This window comes from Phaseolus vulgaris, chromosome 9 (genome assembly GCF_000499845.2).
Source record: "Phaseolus vulgaris cultivar G19833 chromosome 9, P. vulgaris v2.0, whole genome shotgun sequence".
In the NCBI taxonomy this organism is placed as follows: Eukaryota; Viridiplantae; Streptophyta; class Magnoliopsida; order Fabales; family Fabaceae; genus Phaseolus; species Phaseolus vulgaris.
The window spans coordinates 3,007,596-3,024,623 of record NC_023751.2 but is presented as its reverse complement, the minus strand read 5'-3'; the positions used below and the strand labels follow the sequence as shown (position 1 = coordinate 3,024,623).

General features: G+C 41.6%; 2 protein-coding genes across 3 annotated transcripts; one reads left to right on the top strand and one right to left on the bottom strand.

Annotated features, from left to right (window-relative positions):
• Nucleotides 1-7,308: 7,308 nt before the first annotated feature.
• On the bottom strand, nt 7,309-8,316 carry LOC137820708 (uncharacterized). The gene has a single exon (XM_068624921.1). The coding sequence runs from the start codon at nt 8,314-8,316 to the stop codon at nt 7,309-7,311; it is 1,008 nt and encodes a 335-aa protein (XP_068481022.1).
• Nucleotides 8,317-11,988: 3,672 nt separating this feature from the next.
• LOC137821668 (uncharacterized) lies at nt 11,989-16,322 on the top strand. 2 transcript variants are annotated; one of them, XR_011082859.1, is made up of 14 exons: nt 12,121-12,534; nt 12,677-12,819; nt 12,908-12,956; nt 13,352-13,458; nt 13,559-13,775; nt 13,877-14,111; nt 14,213-14,279; nt 14,369-14,426; nt 14,533-14,599; nt 14,706-14,796; nt 14,932-15,145; nt 15,244-15,282; nt 15,368-15,571; nt 15,850-16,322. XR_011082859.1 is itself a non-coding variant. In XM_068626376.1 (13 exons), the coding sequence occupies exons 1-13, from the start codon at nt 12,402-12,404 to the stop codon at nt 16,213-16,215; spliced, it is 2,088 nt and encodes a 695-aa protein (XP_068482477.1). In that variant the 5' UTR covers nt 11,989-12,401; the 3' UTR covers nt 16,216-16,322. The 2 variants fall into 2 exon arrangements, 1 of the variants encoding a protein (XP_068482477.1); XM_068626376.1 differs by having other exon boundaries at nt 11,989-12,534; nt 14,932-15,282.
• Nucleotides 16,323-17,028: the final 706 nt, after the last annotated feature.

Below are 17,028 nucleotides of genomic sequence, written 5' to 3'. Positions count from 1 at the left end.
GTATAAGGTATGTAAATACTTTTATCTAAACTTTTGAGATTATTATACGTGTGTTTACAAACAAATTAGTGCATTTGTAACTCTTTTATTTTTTAGGATGGATAATTTTTTGAAGAAAAAATAAATGTAAGGAAAGAAAGCTTATTTTTTAAGTGTTTAATTAATAAAATGCATTTTGAGGGAAAATTATGTTAATATATAAGAGTGACCGTTGAATAATTGTTTTATCTTCTATTCTACTCTTCTTGTTTTCTTTTTTTTAATATTTGTATTTTTGTTCTCAGTCGGAAATGTACATACAATGTGTAAAAGATTATTCAGCTTAAAGTGAATATTTAATTTTTCGATACAATTAATATTGTAATAATAGTATATTTTTGTTTGATTGCTGCATCTATTTAATATTGATAAGTTTCTTTTTACTATGACGTATCTGATAATTAACTTTCATAGTATCTAATTTTTATACGATTTAATTATTGTTAATATAAATTTTAATTAATATATTCAAACTCATATTGCGACGTTGGACTGTTCAATTATAAAATTTGAATATGTTGTTATTGTTTAATTGAGTTAAAAGAAAAAATTATTGTTTAATTTGTGAAGATGATAGATATTTGAATTGATATTATTATTGAAATTGAATGATATTATGAATAAGAAAACATTAAATTTCAGAAGGAAGTGTTGAATTTTATTTAAGTTTTAAAAGTTTTTTTTTAAAATATGTATCTATTTTCAATTGTTTTTGTTATATTGTTCCAATATTGTTTGAATGACGCTTTTGTATTAAAGTTGTGAACATTTAATGTTTATATGTTTAGAGAAATAGCATTCTCACTTAAATGTAAATTTGGTATTAGACATGTGAATGAAGAGATTTCAATTTTAAAAAAACTTTCTCCTTAATATTTATATTACTTAAACACTGAAATGTAATTTAAGCAACAATTTACAGTTCAAGAGAAAGAAAATTCCAAAATTATTATTATTTTCTCTAAACTAATATAACCTGGGTAAAGAGTTATTGTCCAAATAATATCTCTTATAAGTAAAACTTAATTTCAGATTTTTGAAGAAGTTTTGATTAATATATATATATATATATATATATATATATATATATATATATTCAAGAAGGGATGCTAATTTTTTCTTGATTGTTCCACTAAATTTTTTATTAAAAACTAAAAAAATAAAGTTTCTATTTCTGCTAATATTGATTTAAATAATATAGAAAGACATTAATATTTATTTCACATGAATTTAAAATATACATTATATAATATATTTAAAGTAGAACATCCTCACATATAAAAGAAGGGAGACAAAATTAATCTAATTTAACTTTTTTAATACAATATATTAATTTTAATATGATTCAAATTGTTCCCGTCGGATGACCAGGGTCGTCTTTGGCAATCTTAACTGAATTAACGCGTACCTTGGCAAACTTTCATTGAAACATTTAATGAGCACGTGCTTATTGCCACGTGCTCTTCTGACTTGATCATTATTCTGCGCAGAGGGTCCCTCAGCGCCGCAACCCAACCTAGGGTTATTCCATTGCGTGAGCCCTCTTTCCTCGAAGTGCTTCTGGCGCGTGGGGTGACTTTCTGGGTGCCAACTCATGCGCCCCAACCTCTAATCATTCACCCCGGGAGTGTATCCACCTTCCTCTTGCACCATGCACATGGTTCACCCCAGAGCGTGACCCTCTCATGGGTCATATCTGTTCCGAGGGTCTCCCTGAGGTGGCGCGGATACTTCACGAGTGAGGTTACTTCCTACTGGTACTAGAACTATGGCCTTGAAGCCACCTTTCTCTTCTCTTCATTGCTGTTCTGAGCCATCGGAGCCCAAGACTTCCTCACGGTGTTGCCCCCTCCATGGTCTTCCCTACCCATGGGTATCGGGGGGTAACACCGTCGATATCTTAACTTGACTTTTTCTTTACCTGGCGACGCCTTTCTTGGGTGATGCCCCAAGCGGTAAACCTGTTGACCTCCCTTCCCTTCTTTGGGGCCCTCGAGCGATCCCACCATGTGTTGACTTTGACTTTGACTTTTGGTCAACGCCCGGGACGGTACATAAGCCCCCCAGTCTTGAGCTGATAACTTGTTTTCAGCGAAAAGACTAAGGCCTCGCCCTATTGTCCACGTGGCATTCTGATGACGTGTCATTCTCTGATCCGCTGACGTGACATTCTTCGTACCGCTGATGTGACGCACCTTCGAGTGCTCTGATGATGTGACATTCTCTGAGTGAGAAAGGTGACGCTTTGGGTCATGCTCTAATCTCTTCACACGTGGCTCGATCGCACGGTCAGAGCTTGGTGCCCTTTGCGCTTCAAGTTGGCGCTTAATCCTTCGACACGTGTGCGATCGAACGGCTAAGAGTGCGCGTCGTTAGCGCTTCTTCGAGTTAATGTTATAACCTTTCAAAATCGCGCGCTCAAGGCACTGTTCTATTTGCTCTCTTCGCATTCCTTACTATTCATCTTCTCAAAGCTCCTTCTGCGCTCTCTGTTCCCTCTTTGCGTTTTCGATCTTCATCAACTCAGAACACTTAAAGGTATGGACTTTCTCATTTGATGACCCTATTTGCTTTATCGTGCCTGATATAACTGCCTGGGACTGTTTATTTTTCTTGTATCTGTGTTCTTCTTATTTCTTCGTTTTTCCCTGTTCTTCTCTTTTTCGCGTGGGTAGGACTTTTCTAGGGTTTTCTTCCCTGACCTTTCTTGCTGAACCCTTTTCTCTTCAATCTTCAGTTTCTTCGTTAACGGTACGTGCCAAATGACGGCCAACCCTCCACCCCCCAGAGTCACCCATAAGGCTCTTTACCCATGGGCTCCAGATGAACTACTCGACAGGCACTCGTGCCTGGTCTCCACGAAAGCTTGGAGGGTCATGTAGGAGAGCCAAGCGCTTACGACCATCGTGCCTTCACGAAGAGGCATGATGACGACATCGCAGTGCTCCCTTGCGCCTTAGGGGAGCCTGTGTGCGGGGATGAGCGGGCCAACAACGGGGTCCCCTTCTTCTATTTCTATCAGGTGGTCTTCAAGCGTGTAGGCGTGCACTTGCCTTTCTCCAGGTTTGAGAGGGAATTGCTAACGGAGATTAATATTGCCCCAGCCCAGCTGTACCCTAACGGCTGGGCCTTTGTCAAGGCTTTCGACATACTGTGCGTGTTCTTTGGGTGTGCACCTTCTGTTGATATCTTCCTTCATTTCTTCGAAGTGAAGAAACAAGGGAATAACCTCTGGTGAGTCTCAGTAACATTCCTGAGAGGGTCCTCTTAACCCTATTCCAGCACTCCTTCAAGGGGTGGAAAGACAAATTCTTCAAGGTTTGCTGCTCCGACCTCGTCCCTTCCGCCCTTGACGACTTTCCTCTGTATTGGGTGAAGGAGGCAAAAACCCTGAAGTCCAAATCTCTTGATGAGCTGTCCTCGAGCGATCGAGAGGCTTGTCGGATTCTGGCTAGTGTGGGGGGCTTTGACGCCGCCGCCTTGATAAGCCTAGAGTACAACGCTGAGGCTCTAGAAAAATATATAAGTATGAGAGCTTCCCTTTATAACCTTCTATTCTCTGCTTCTGCTGGATTCTTGCTTGATGCATGATTTATCTATTCTCTTTGTGTAGTAACTTAGCTTGTGCCTGTCCGTTACTATGTTTGTCCTTTTGATGCAGATTCTAAGATGGACAGGCAACGAAGGTTGCGGCTGGCTCAAGCGCTGAAGTTTAAAGATGGGGCTTCGGCGTCCCCCCTTTCAGCTTTTGACCCCCCCCCCCCCCCCCCATCTTCTCCCAACCGTCGACCTCAATCTACAACACCGTCAACTCCATCAGTCCAATCTTCTCCCAATCCACCTCCAAGCTCGCCACCTCCTATTGCGGCCATGCCTCTTGTGCTGGCCGAGGCTGATGCTCCCTCAACCCCTCTTGACAAGGGAAAGAGGGTAGTGGAGGTGGTTTTGACGACGAAGACTCTGCTGGGGGGCAAGTCTTCAAACGTCAGAGAACTCAACGTGCCCACAGACAGTTACCTCTGCTACTTCTTCCTCGCATGGGGCTGAGTTTTTTAGAGAGGACCCACCCAGCGCCACTTCTCCTTCTCAACCGATGATTCTGGAGGGAGGGCCCGAAACTGAGCACACCAGCACTCCTCCACCTGCCGCATAACTCCCTCTTCCCATACAAGATTCATTGAGGGGTTTCTTGGGTAGGGCGTCCCCACGTGATCAAATTGAAGGGCCCTAGAGGGAAAGTTTATACTATCACATGGGCGCCTTCATGTCCCGTGCCCACTCCTGGCACATGCAGGCCAGGGCTAAGACTGTTCAAGCTTCCGCCTTCCAAACGCTGGAGAGGGAAGTGGCTTCTCTAAAAGAGGAGAAGGAGAAGCTAACCACCCACTGGGGGCGTCAAGAGGACGCATACAGGGCTTCATTGGAGGTGGCGCAAAGGGCAAAGGAGGAGGCTAACAGACGATTGCGCGAGGTTTCTCAAGCCAAAATTGAGCTCCTCAACCAGGTGGTGTCCCTTCGAGCGAAGATCGTCGACCTCGAGGGGGTAGTCAGGACCTCCGAGGCGCAACAGAAGAAACTTGAAAACCAGTGTATTGATCGAGAGCAAACACTGGGGAAAACTGAAGTTGCGCTTGAGGGAAAGGCTGGTGAGTGCTCCCGATTAATCAGTGTGAACGCCACCCTCCAAGCCGAGGTCCAGGAATTGACGACTGCTTTGACCTCCAAGGATCGAGAAATGACCACCCAGGCCGCCAACTTCAAGGTTGCAGAGGAGAATCTGATTGGGGAGGCTGCCACCAACTTCGCTGATGGGTTTGCAGAGGCTCTTGTTCAAGCTGCCTGCGTGAACCCTGGCATCGACGTCTCTGGGTGTAGCCCCTTGAATGAAGTGGTCGATGGCAAGCTGGTGCCTTTGGAGGGTTCAGAGAAGTAGCCTATGTCTGTGTTTTAACAGAATCATTTAATATTTACTCTTTGTTTAACTTGTAATTATCACGAACCTTGCCTGTAATTATAACCTTTGAACTTGTATGAATGTTTATCTGCTTTCAACTCTGCTTGCGCTTTGTCTGTTTCTGTTTTCCTTTCTACACCAAAGGCTATACCTGGTACCGGCCTTCGATACACCTATTCATCGCTTCACCTTTAACTCTTTAGGTAGCATGTGACTTCTTCTCTTGTTCTTTGATTTTTTCTGGACTTCTGGATTTGTGAAGGCTTTCAGCTTGCTCTCTACCTTACCTATTTCGAGCCCCTAGGTGCTTAATACCAAAGGCCTCGTTCTTATTTCTTTTCTGGCCTCGACATCGCTCAAGGGCGAGGAGGACTTGTCTTTACCCGTACTGGGTGTCCACACTCGAGAAGAGACCTGCTCTGGGCGTCCTCATCGTATCTATAAATGTCGGACCAAAGTCGTGCTCTGGTGCCCACGCCTATGGAGAGGTCTGTTCGACGACACCATTTCATCCATAGGGTGTCTAAACACCAGGGCAACTTGGCCCTTATCTTTTTGTGTTTGATGCCCACGCCTGAAGAGAGGCCTACTACAACAGCGTCGCGTCGCCCTCAGGGTGTATAAAGCGCCAGGTACCGGGGCTAGCTTTTCATACCTGAGGAGGAGGCATCCCGAAGGGATCCCTTAACCCCTGCTTAGGGACTAGACACCCAGATTTTTAGCTCACACTGATACTGACATCTGGTATCGAGGCTAGTTATTCATACTTGAGGAGGGGGCGTCCAAAAGGAATCCTTTAACCCCTGCTCAAGGACTAGGCGCCCGGGTTTTAACTTGTACTGATATCTGGCACTGGGGCTAGCTATTCATACTTGAGGAGGGGGCATTCAGAAGAAATCCTTTAACCTCGCTCAAGGACTAGGCGCCCAGGTTTTAACTTGTACTGATACCTGGCACCGGGGCTAGCTATTCATACTTGAGGAGGGGGCGCCCCGAAGGAATCCCTTAACCCCTACTCAAGGACTAGGTGCCCGGGTTTTAACTTACACTGACATCTGGTACCGGGGCTAGTTATTCATACTTGAGGAGGGGGCGTCCCGAAGGAATCCCTTAACCCCTGCTCAAGGATTAGGCGCCCGGGTTTTAACTTACACTGACATCCATTATCTTGATCTCTGGGCACGTACATGCGCTTTTACTACTTTGAATTTTGACGTCTACTCCTCTACCTGCGATGCCCACTTCTGGTGACGCCTTGTCCTGGTTACGCTTTATCTTGGCGACGCCTTGAGTTTTTGTCTTTGTTTCTTTGGTCTTTTGATCTTCGCATGAGAGGGAAAAACTAGGGCAGGAATATCTTAAACTTCTCTTTTCTTTTATTTGGGTGACCTCATTAAAACACCCCTGGGAGGGAAAAAGAGTGTCCCCTTTACAAAATTTTAACTGAAATAAAACTTTAAATTCGCCGCATTCCAACTACGTGGGATGGGGCCTCCTTCTAGAGTCTCTGACTTATATGAACTGTTCCCTTTGGTTTTGATTACTCTGAACGGTCCCGTCCACTTGGGAGACAACTTGTTTTCCAACTCGTAAGGGTGAGCCTTCCTCATGACCGGATCACCAACCTGGAATTGTCGCAGCTTCACCTTAGAGCTTGTACTGGCTCTCCACTCTTCTTTTCACAGTCTCAGCCTTGATTTTCGCCTCTTCTCTGGCTCTTGTTCTGCTGCTAAGGTCTCTCTGTGTTCTTCTTCCATCAACGAGGCATCGCCGTTTCTTCCTACTGTATGCGCATCTTCCACAGGCGTCGCCCCTGTGGTGGCTTCGACCGACGTGAACTTTGCGGGCGCCGCCTCTTCCAACGGTTCTAACTCCGTTTGCGAATCCGAAACGAGTGGTCGTTCGATTACCATGACCACGCTTCTCTTTGTCTTTAGGTTATTTTCATAGCACTTACGGGCCTCTTCCTGATCTGACTTGATCACAATCACCTTGCCACTAAGAGCTGGTAGCTTCATCTTCAAGTGGCGCGTGGAGGACACCGCCCTTAATATGTTCAAGGCAGGTCTGCCTAACAAAATGTTGTAAGCTGAGTTGGCATTAACCACCAAGTACCGGATGCTCTCGGTGCGTCGTCCTCAGCTCCAAGTAGCCACGTACCTCTACTGGGTTATCTGCAAACCCATACAAGCATCCAGTATAAGGTCTCAACAGGTCAGGGGACAATTGTAGCTTGTTGAAGGTTGACCAAAACATGACGTCCGCAGAACTGCCTTGGTCGACGAGAACCCTTTGTACCTTTCTTCCTGCCGTGACTATTGAAATGACCACTGAGTCTTTGTCGTGTGGGACACATCCCGCAGGTCAGCCCTTGTGAAAACGAGGTCTGACTCCCATGGGTCGTCTGGAAATTCCTCTGCAACCGAACTCACTAACCTCACATATTTCTTTCGTTGAGAGGCAGTGGGTCCTCCTCCGGAAAAGCCGCCAGAGATGGTGTGCACTTTTCCGTGAGTTGGGACTTCGTGTGCTTGACCTTTCTCTGGTGTCGCCGTGACTGGGGTCGCAGTGGGCCCAGCGAGATAATCTTTCAAAAATCCATTCTTCACGAGCTCATCCAACTGATAGTCCAGCGCCAAGCACTTGTTAATATGGTGTCCAAATGCTTCGTGAAATTCGCACCATGATTCCTTGTGAGGTCCCAATACCTTGTCTGACCTCACCGGTGGCCTCAACTTGTCAGCTATGTTGGGCACAACGATGAGGTCTTTAAGTTCTACCACAAAGTTGTGCCTTAGAGGTCTATTGCTCTCTCTCCTTCCTTCTGATCGACCCTTAGGTTGGGTTCTCCTAGTCTCGTAGGCGCGCCTCCTATCTTGATTCTTCCTTTCTGTAGTGGCTTCGTGGACTCTAGCGGGTTGTGCACGTATCTGTGCTCTGGGATGTGTAGGTGCAGCTGTCGTGCACTTCTCGTATGCCTCTCCCTCAGAGGCAATGTGCTCTACCGCCCGACGCCTCACCTCAGCAAAAGTTTTGGGGCGGCTGCAGTTGAGCGACTTGCTAAAAGATCCAGGACACACTCCCTTTCTGAATGCGTACACGATCATGGGTTCGTCTGTGGTACCCACCTTTACCACCTGCACCCCAAAGCGGCTTATGTACTCTTTTAGGGTCTCCATTTGATACTGCTTCACATTGAATTGGTCGTATGACACTGGGGCTGGGGCCCTGTTGGCTAAATATTGCTCTCTGAATAGTCGCGAAAGCTGTGCGAAAGACGTGATGTGACCTTTTGGGAGGCTGATGAACCAATCCATGGCCATCCCAGTCAAAGTGCTCATAAAGAGCTTGCTTCTTACGGCATCAGAACCGCCTACCAGCATCATCTGGGTGTGGAACGCAGTGAGGTGGGCCTCAGGATCCTCCATCCTTGTGAAGGTTACTTTTGGGCCCCGAGAATGTGTTGGGGATTGCTGTCTCTAGGATTGCCTGTGAGAATGGCGTCGAGAATTCTCTGGGTGGGGTGGCAGTCTCAGGCTCGTCTACGTCGCGCCACCCACGTTGTAACTCCTTGTTTGCACGGTGAAGCTCGTCGTTTCTCGCCTGAGATGCTGTGAGATCCGCCTGCATGCGTTCTTACTCTGCTTTCGATGCTGCCATTGCTTCTTGCAGTCCTTGCATCATGCCCATGAGTTGTTGCATGGTCATCTCTTCACTCCTAGCGCGTGCTGGTCTCATGTTCATGGTTTCTGGAGGCCTTCTTGACTATCGTGCGATTTGAGAACTGGAACTTGGGTAGGAAACTGCAACTGGAACTGGAAAACTGTGTGATGGGACTGATGTTTTATATCGGCCCCACGGTGGGCGCCAAATGTTCCCGCCGGTTGACCAGGGTCATCTTTGCGAGTGGCTTGTCCTCACGAGCTAGGGCACCTTCGTTCTACTCCGTCTGTGAATACCTGAAAAGAAGTGAACAAAGGGGCGCCCTCACGGCCGTTTGCACTTCGACGATCAAGTCAGCTAGCGAGAAACATCAAAAGTGACACACCCTCTGAAGGTGGTCGAAAAACTATGCTCAATGACCAAACTGTGTTGCCCTAATCGTCTTGTGCACACAGTGGGTGCACAACGAAAACAACTAGGGTTTGTGCTCTGTGTAAAACTGCGAGAATTAGGTCAAAACTCGGATCCCCTTTCAAATGCCCCAAGGTCCCTTTTTATACATCTCTCGTGTTTAAAACGTGTTAAAGCGCATTGAAAGCGTATAAAAATATTCCTTGGAACGTTCGAATCTCAACTGAATTAACGCGTACCTTGACAAACTTTCATTGAAACATTTAATGAGCACGTGCTCTTCTAACTTGATCGTTATTCTGCGCAGAGGGTCCCTCAGCGTCGCAACCCAACCTAGGGTTATTCCATTGCGTGAGCCCTCTTTCCTCGAAGTGCTTCTGGCGCGTGGGGTGACTTTCTGGGTGCCAACTCATGCGCCCCAACCTCTAGTCATTCACCCCGGGAGTGTATCCACCTTCCTCTTGCACCATGCACCTGGTTCACCCCAGAGCGTGACCCTCTCATGGGTCATATCTGTTCTAGGGGTCTCCCTGAGGTGGCGCGGATACTTCACGAGTGAGGTTACTTTCTACTGGTACTAGAGCTATGGCCTTGAAGCCACCTTTCTCTTCTCTTCATTGCTGTTCTGAGCCATCGGAGCCCAAGACTTCCTCACGGTGTTGCCCCCTCCATGGTCTTCCCTACCCATGGGTATCGGGGGGTAACACCGTCGATATCTTAACTTGACTGTTTCTTTACCTAGCGACGCCTTTCTTGGGCGACGCCTTTCTTAGGCGACGCCTTTGCGAGGCGACACCTTTCTTGGGCAATGCCCCAAGCGGTCAACCTGTTGACCTCCCTTCCCTTCTTTGAGGCCCTCGAACGGTCCACCATATGTTGACTTTGACTTTGACTTTTGGTCAACGTCCCGGGACGGTACACAAACTTAATACATAAACAAAAGATTAAATATCTTAACATTTATTAAATATTTTACATTATTATATATTTATTATTTAATAATAATAAATAAATTCTTGTTTAGAAATCCTGAATATGTTATAAAAAATACTCTCGACATTATATTACTATATTTAATTACCAACCGTAATTGTTTTATATTTAAATATATACACTTAGTTTACATATTTATTTATTTACTTACTAGATTATCTATATCTTTTGTTTGATTCATTTTTTTTTCATATATATATATATACTTCTTAAGGAAGAAAAAAAAAAAACTCTAAAGTCCTAAACAAAGGGAAAGGATAAACACAGATATATTTGTTGTTTTTCTCTCATTTAAATTTGCTCATAATGTGTTGAACAAAATTTATAATATAAAATTATTTTGATTTTCTTAGATTTATAAAAAAGAATGAAATAAAAACTACTTATTTTCTGTTAAAAACACAATCATGCATATTTATTTATTAATATGTTAGTTGTTAATTATGGAAGTTTTTTAGGTTGGTGTAAACTTATGTGTGTACTTTTGACAAGATAAATCCTATAAAAATAGTAATTAAGAAATTAATAATTAAAAGAACTTCACCAAAATCGACAATTTATAATTTTGAAAAGGTATTCTGTAACCTTGTTAAATTTCTTTGAATGAAAAAAAATTAGAATTTTGTATGCAAATCCTAGGAGTTTTGATGCAACAAAACAATCTTAACACTAAACCCTTCGTATCATAGTAGAAGAGTTCAGTAGGTGAACTAAACCCAATGGATGCAGTAATTAGCATAAATGGAGTATCAGAACTTAGAAGAAGAAATAGGTGTGGTTGTCACGCAGGAAGCATGATCCCTGCCTGTTAGAATCAAATAATCATAAATGGCGTTTCAACTTCGAATTTCATTTCAATCTCCACTCTCCCACACGACACGTGTATTAAACTCGTGTCTTCCCATGACATCCACCTGACCCAACTGGCACGTGCTTCTCACACACACTAGCAATTGGTGCTTGTGGCATGACAAAATTGAAATGTAAATTAATTTTAATTAGATAATTAATGTAATAATATGAGTAACTAAAAAAAAAACAAAAAGTAGAGAACTACGAAGCTAAAATATTTTTTTTAAATGACGTGTTCGTGTCGGATACTTCTATGTATGACACTTACTTGTTGGACACGTATTTGTGAAGTGTCAAATTCAAAAAATATTTGTTAGATCTTTTATAATTCTAGTACGATTTTAACACAATCTTAAAAAAGAAAAATACATTAACTTTTTAAAAACTTAAATTTATTGTATAAATTTTTATTATAATTATAAAAATAAGAAACAAATAATTTAGAACCAGTTATGAAGAACATCTTTATACTCTAAAAAATAATCTGAAACATACTTGTGCACATAAAATTTTATTATCAATTTATATAATCATAATTATATAATATATAGATATGTATCATCGTATCTTATATTTTAGAGATTGTACATATTTTCGTGTCCGTGAGTATCAATTTTTGAAAGTGCTACATTATAGAAAACAAAATTTTAGTCGGAAAAACATAGAAACATGCAATGAGAGCAAACTTCCCATGCCGCACTGCACGATACCATCTGACATGCATGCTTATCTCCTGTGCAACATTTCATCGTCAAGTAAATTAAATAAATCATGCAAAACAATTTCTATCACTTTTAATCAAAATATATTATTTGTAAAAATAACAAAAGTAAAATATTGTATAATGCCCATGTAAATGACACGTCATGTGTGTGGCGCTCCATTTCACGTTGCATTCAATTGAAGGAGCGGAAAGGAACAAAACCCAAAACCTCACACATAATTTTGATTAATACACTGATTGAATTAATAAAAGAAAAAAAATATTTTCAGTCACAATAACTATGTAACTAAATAGTAATTATTATATTTCCAAATCCTTCCGTAGAAATACAATTATCACGGACATAACATCTGAGAGGCATCCTTTTTCTTTTCTTTTTCTTTCCCTTGCCTTTCTTTTCTCGTGAGTACCACACTGCTATTTATTTAGCCTTTCACTCTTTCTCTCTCTCTATATATATACACTCTTTTCCTTGCCTCGACTCAATCTGTTACTTTATTTCACAAAGAACCTGATTCTCTGAACACGAGGCACGAATTACTTTTCTCCCTCTCTTCCTGGTTCGCTTTTTTATCTTATTTTTCTAGAGATGGCTCAGAGGCGCAGTCTCATTCTCATTGCTGCTTAGCCTTTTCCCATTCTACTTCTTTTCCTCCCTCTCAACCTTAAACACACTCATCACTACTTGGTTGTGACTGTGATTTTGGTCTACGAGTGGTGCCCAAAGGTGGTGATGAATCGACTGAATGCGTGAGAGGAGAAGCTATGGACAACGGTGGAGGAGACTCAACGCCGATGCGTGGATTTTCAAGCGCCAAAAAACGACACACTAACATACAACAATCTCAGTCTCAATCTGCCTCTTCTTGGGGACGCAACCTCATCCCTCTCAGCAGTGGTAATTACTTCACCACTCATTTTCCCTTTTATTTCTTCTTCTCCCTTTCCCATCTCGTATCTCCTCTTCTCATTATCACTCCAAATAAAACAAATCAATCAGTGAATAAATTATTCACACCCTCTCTCTGTGTTGGAAATAGGTTTGAATGCAAGTAGCGAGTATTCGGAGAAATCAAAGAAGGAGAAGGTGAGAAGCTTGAGTGCTGTTGCCAAAGCGTTATCAATGGGTTGCCGTGTCTCGCACTCTCCAAAACCAACCAAGAAGTTTAAGCTTCCCAGAAAGGTACTGCTTCTGGTACCAGTACTAGTTATGCGTTTTTTTTTCAATTCCTCTGTTTTTTTAATATTTAATGATTTTGCACTTTCCGAAGGTCTGCAATGGCGTCGATCATTCCTCTGTTCCGCGTAAGATACGTTCAGGTGCGATATTTTCGGATCCGCGCTGAAAGATGTCGCATTTATCTTCTAATAAATATTCATCTTTCACGCTTCCCTTCCCATACAAATTCTGTAATTCATTAACGGATAAGGGTTGAAGCAACAATGACGGGATTTTCACGTTTTCTTCTGTTCTAATATAAATTAAAGGGAATATGTACAGTGTAATAATTCAACCTAGTGTGGTGCTTTTTGAATTCTGAAAAGAATAATCGTATTTTTTTTAATAAATTATTATAGGGAGATGTTTCTATGGTGGAATTGAATTGTTGTTCTTTTTTCCATTTTCCTCCGATAATATCAAATATTCTTTATATATGTATTTATTTGTTTATTCAATTTAAAAGATGGGGATTTTGTCTCTGTTGAAATTACAGCTGTGAAGAAACGGGGTCGCGAATCTATCTCTGGGGATTCAGAAAAGGTGAACCATAAGATGAATGGAATGGAATCTCCCCAAAAAGATGGCATAAAGAAATCCAAAGTGAGTGTTGCGCCACGTCTTTGTGGTTCAAAACTTAACCTTTTGCTTCGTTTTCTAGCCATTTCAATTTCACCTTTGCTTGAGCTTTTGCTTTTCGTAGAAACGAAGAAGCCCGGGCTGGTCCAGGAGGCAAGTTTTGCCCGGGCCCATAACGAAAGATGAGGAAGAGGTTGCGGAGACTCTCTATGCATTGGCTGGAATGTTACCTGATAATGGCTCTAATGTTAAGAGTGAACCGGACAGTGGATCTCTACCAGAAAACTCCACGGTTTTGCAGGACCAAGAGGAGAGTGAGAGTGCTAATGCTACTGTTGAAGGTTTCTCTCTCCGACAGGGCACTTTTATAGGATATTAATTTTTTATTTTTTTATTTTAAGTTTTTAATTTATCTTTTGCTTTTGTGTATCATGTGTTCTAGCCTCGGGAGCTACTCAGGAAGATGGAAAAAGATCACCCAAGGGCTGTAAAAAACTCAGTTCTATGAGTGAAACCTTGGGTCAGGAACAGATTGATTTTCCTGACAGTGCCAAGTTCTTGGTCGCTGCTACTCAAAGCACTGTTCCAAAAGTAAATCCGCAGGCCGTGCCTTTGGTTAAGAGTGAAAGTGGCGGCAGAGTTGCGTTGCATGATTCTGAATTGTCTCTGGACATGGGGTGGGTAGTTTTTCAGTTGCATTCTGAAATCTCTCTAATCTATCCTATCCTTTTCAATTTTTTAATACTTAAACTACAATTTTTTTCTCATCATATTACAGACTAAACGTACCCATACAACCACAGATTTCACATATTGGGAGGAAAACAAACGTGGAATATCAGACGGTAGTAATTTCAACTTTTTCAATTTGAGCTAAAATTCTTGTATTACAAGCTAGTGCTAGTACTATTGGCGTTGCCGGCTTACATTTCAGGCTGGAAACGTTGATTGCAAGCAAGAACAACGTATAGTCAAGTACCAAAAAGAAACTGGTATGCTCTTGGATAAAATGTGCTTGTTACAAGCAATTTCCGCCTCAACCACCGTGGGGGCTAAATTTTTTATCAGTTGGCTCACCATTTTTTATCGTCTTAACAGAAGGCCCAGCATGGTGGCCAAGCCTGTCTTCCACCGCATCACCTGGAATTGGTGCTTCTTATTTGCAGTAAATTTCTTTAATTCCACTTCATTTTGTCCTTTTTAGGGGTCAAATCCACCCCCCATTCTCCCCTCTTCATCATGTTCTGATTTGATGGGTTTATCTTCTGAAGGTCTTCTGCGGCTAAAACTCTAGATTGGCTGAATACTGTAATTGGTGCCTCGAAACAGGATTTGATGAAAAGTTGTTCTTCTGGTGGAAAGGTAATGCATTGCAAATTAATGCTTATAGAGCTGTTTTGCATGATTTACCTAAATAATGACAAAAGTTTTTCATTCTGGTCCAGCCACTTCCCTCAAACGCCTATTTGCTGTGTCTGATAATTATTATGGATGCAGATTTCCGAAACTGTCATTCATGGTAAAAAATCAAGGAAGAGGTGTGCAGCTCATGTTCACATCAGTCATCTCATCCGTAGTTTAGAAGTGTCAAGACGACTGGTGGGCAAAGGACATGAGCTTTATGAAAGTCACCAAGCGAGAGTAGACGAAGGGTCAAAATGTGGGGTTCTAATGGAAGCACACAACTTGAATTGGATGAAAAGTGGAAATGGTAATGCCTCTGGCACTGTTCATTCTGCTACTATGAGTAATTCACGTGAAACTAAGAATGGTATTCTTCAACATGGCCTTTATCACGAAATTTCTCAGGCTACTCCAATACCTGGGGTGCATGGTCCTCAAAAACAGGTAAGCTATAGATAAATCTAATTATAATACCTCCCTGTGTCTCCGCTTCCTCGTGTCTGATTTGATGACTATTCAAATTTTGCAGGATTTCAACTTCTTGTCCTTGTCAACTGGTGGTAATGAGTTAAAGGTCAACGAAAGTTTTAATAAAGGTGAAAGGAAGTTGGAACCATATTCAAAATCGCAAGTGCCTTATTTTCAATCACTACAACAGCAGCGTGGCCTCATGCCTATTCAAAGTCCTTATGCCTCAAATTTCCTTGATCATCTTCCCGGTGTAGGACCACAGGTTTTTACTTACTAGACTCCCATCAATCTAATTAATACATTAATGAACTAAGAAGTCCGGGATCAAGTTTAAGAAATATGGCTTAAAGTGATTATATTGTTCAACATTATGTTAATGATTCGGCTAAAATTTATGGTCTTAACTTGGAATAACCTGCCCCACCCGAATAGAGTTTGAAAGAGAAGCCATGCAATTTATATCGTCAACATACCAACAACCTTTCCCTTTGTCTTATTATCATATTAAGCTCAGTTCCGTAATGCTTTAATTGATTGCAGGTCCGGTTGCAGCAGCAGCCTCATTATTATGGTACCCCGTTACGTGGAACTCATTATAGTTCGACACTTTCCTATAAACAACAGCACCAAAGTTTTTGGGCGGTGCAGCTTGCATCTCAAGGCGGCTCTGCTGTAAATTGCAGCATTGTGGGGGCCCAATATCCTAATTGGCAAAGTGGTAGACATGACTCTTCTGTACCTAGTCCTTATCCCCAAGTAATTCTTCCCCATTCTACTGCATCCTTAGAAGCACTTGACCAACAACACCTCTTCACCCTCGCTCCATCAATATCTAGGCCAAATGGCCAAGACATTCGTCTTGCCTCTTCTGTATGTGAAGAAACTAAAGGTGGATTCATTACGTAGCAATAGTGCTGCTCCATCGCTACAATTGTTATGTCATGAGCGTATCTGAAATTGAACAGAAAAAACAGATAAGCCATAGAAATATACCACTATTTCATTCTTGTCTTTGTGCATGCGTTGGTCTTTGTGCTACTGCTACACCTGTCTCGTTAATCCACGTGACACAGAACTTGCCATGTTTATAAGCCGGCGTTGGTTGACTCGTTTGGTAAATTGAAGGGGAACACAGTAAATATTTAGCTAAATCTGACACCGATTGCCCTGTTCGCCCTGTGTTCCTGCCATCAAGTAAATGCCTTGTTTATCAGTGCATTTCAAAAGTTTTCAGTTCTTTAAAGGCTTTTTGACGGATTGAAACAAAAAGAAAAGCTTAGTTGTATACATTTAGGCTATATTATCTTCATTCATTATTTTTTTTATGTTATTTTACCTATTTCATTATATGAAACAATTTATTATAATATCTTCACTAAGAAATAACACTAATGTTCGACTATAAGAACTTCTGAAAATAAAAGTTAGTATTTCACTAAAAAATAATCTTAACTATTCAATTACCTTTGTAAATGAAAAAAAAGAGCAAGTACATATTAAAAATTTTAAAAAAACTTACACAACCAAGGTTTTTCACAAAATTATTGATTAAAATAGGAAGAAATGGATTTTTTATTCCCTCTCTCTCTCTCTCTCTCATTATTTTTATCAATTTCTCATTTCGTTAATTTAAAATGAGAAGTCTCTTGTTATTTTAACATTTTGAAAATTTTGTTATTCTTTCCACGTGTTTTATCAATTTGAGGTACACAACGTAAA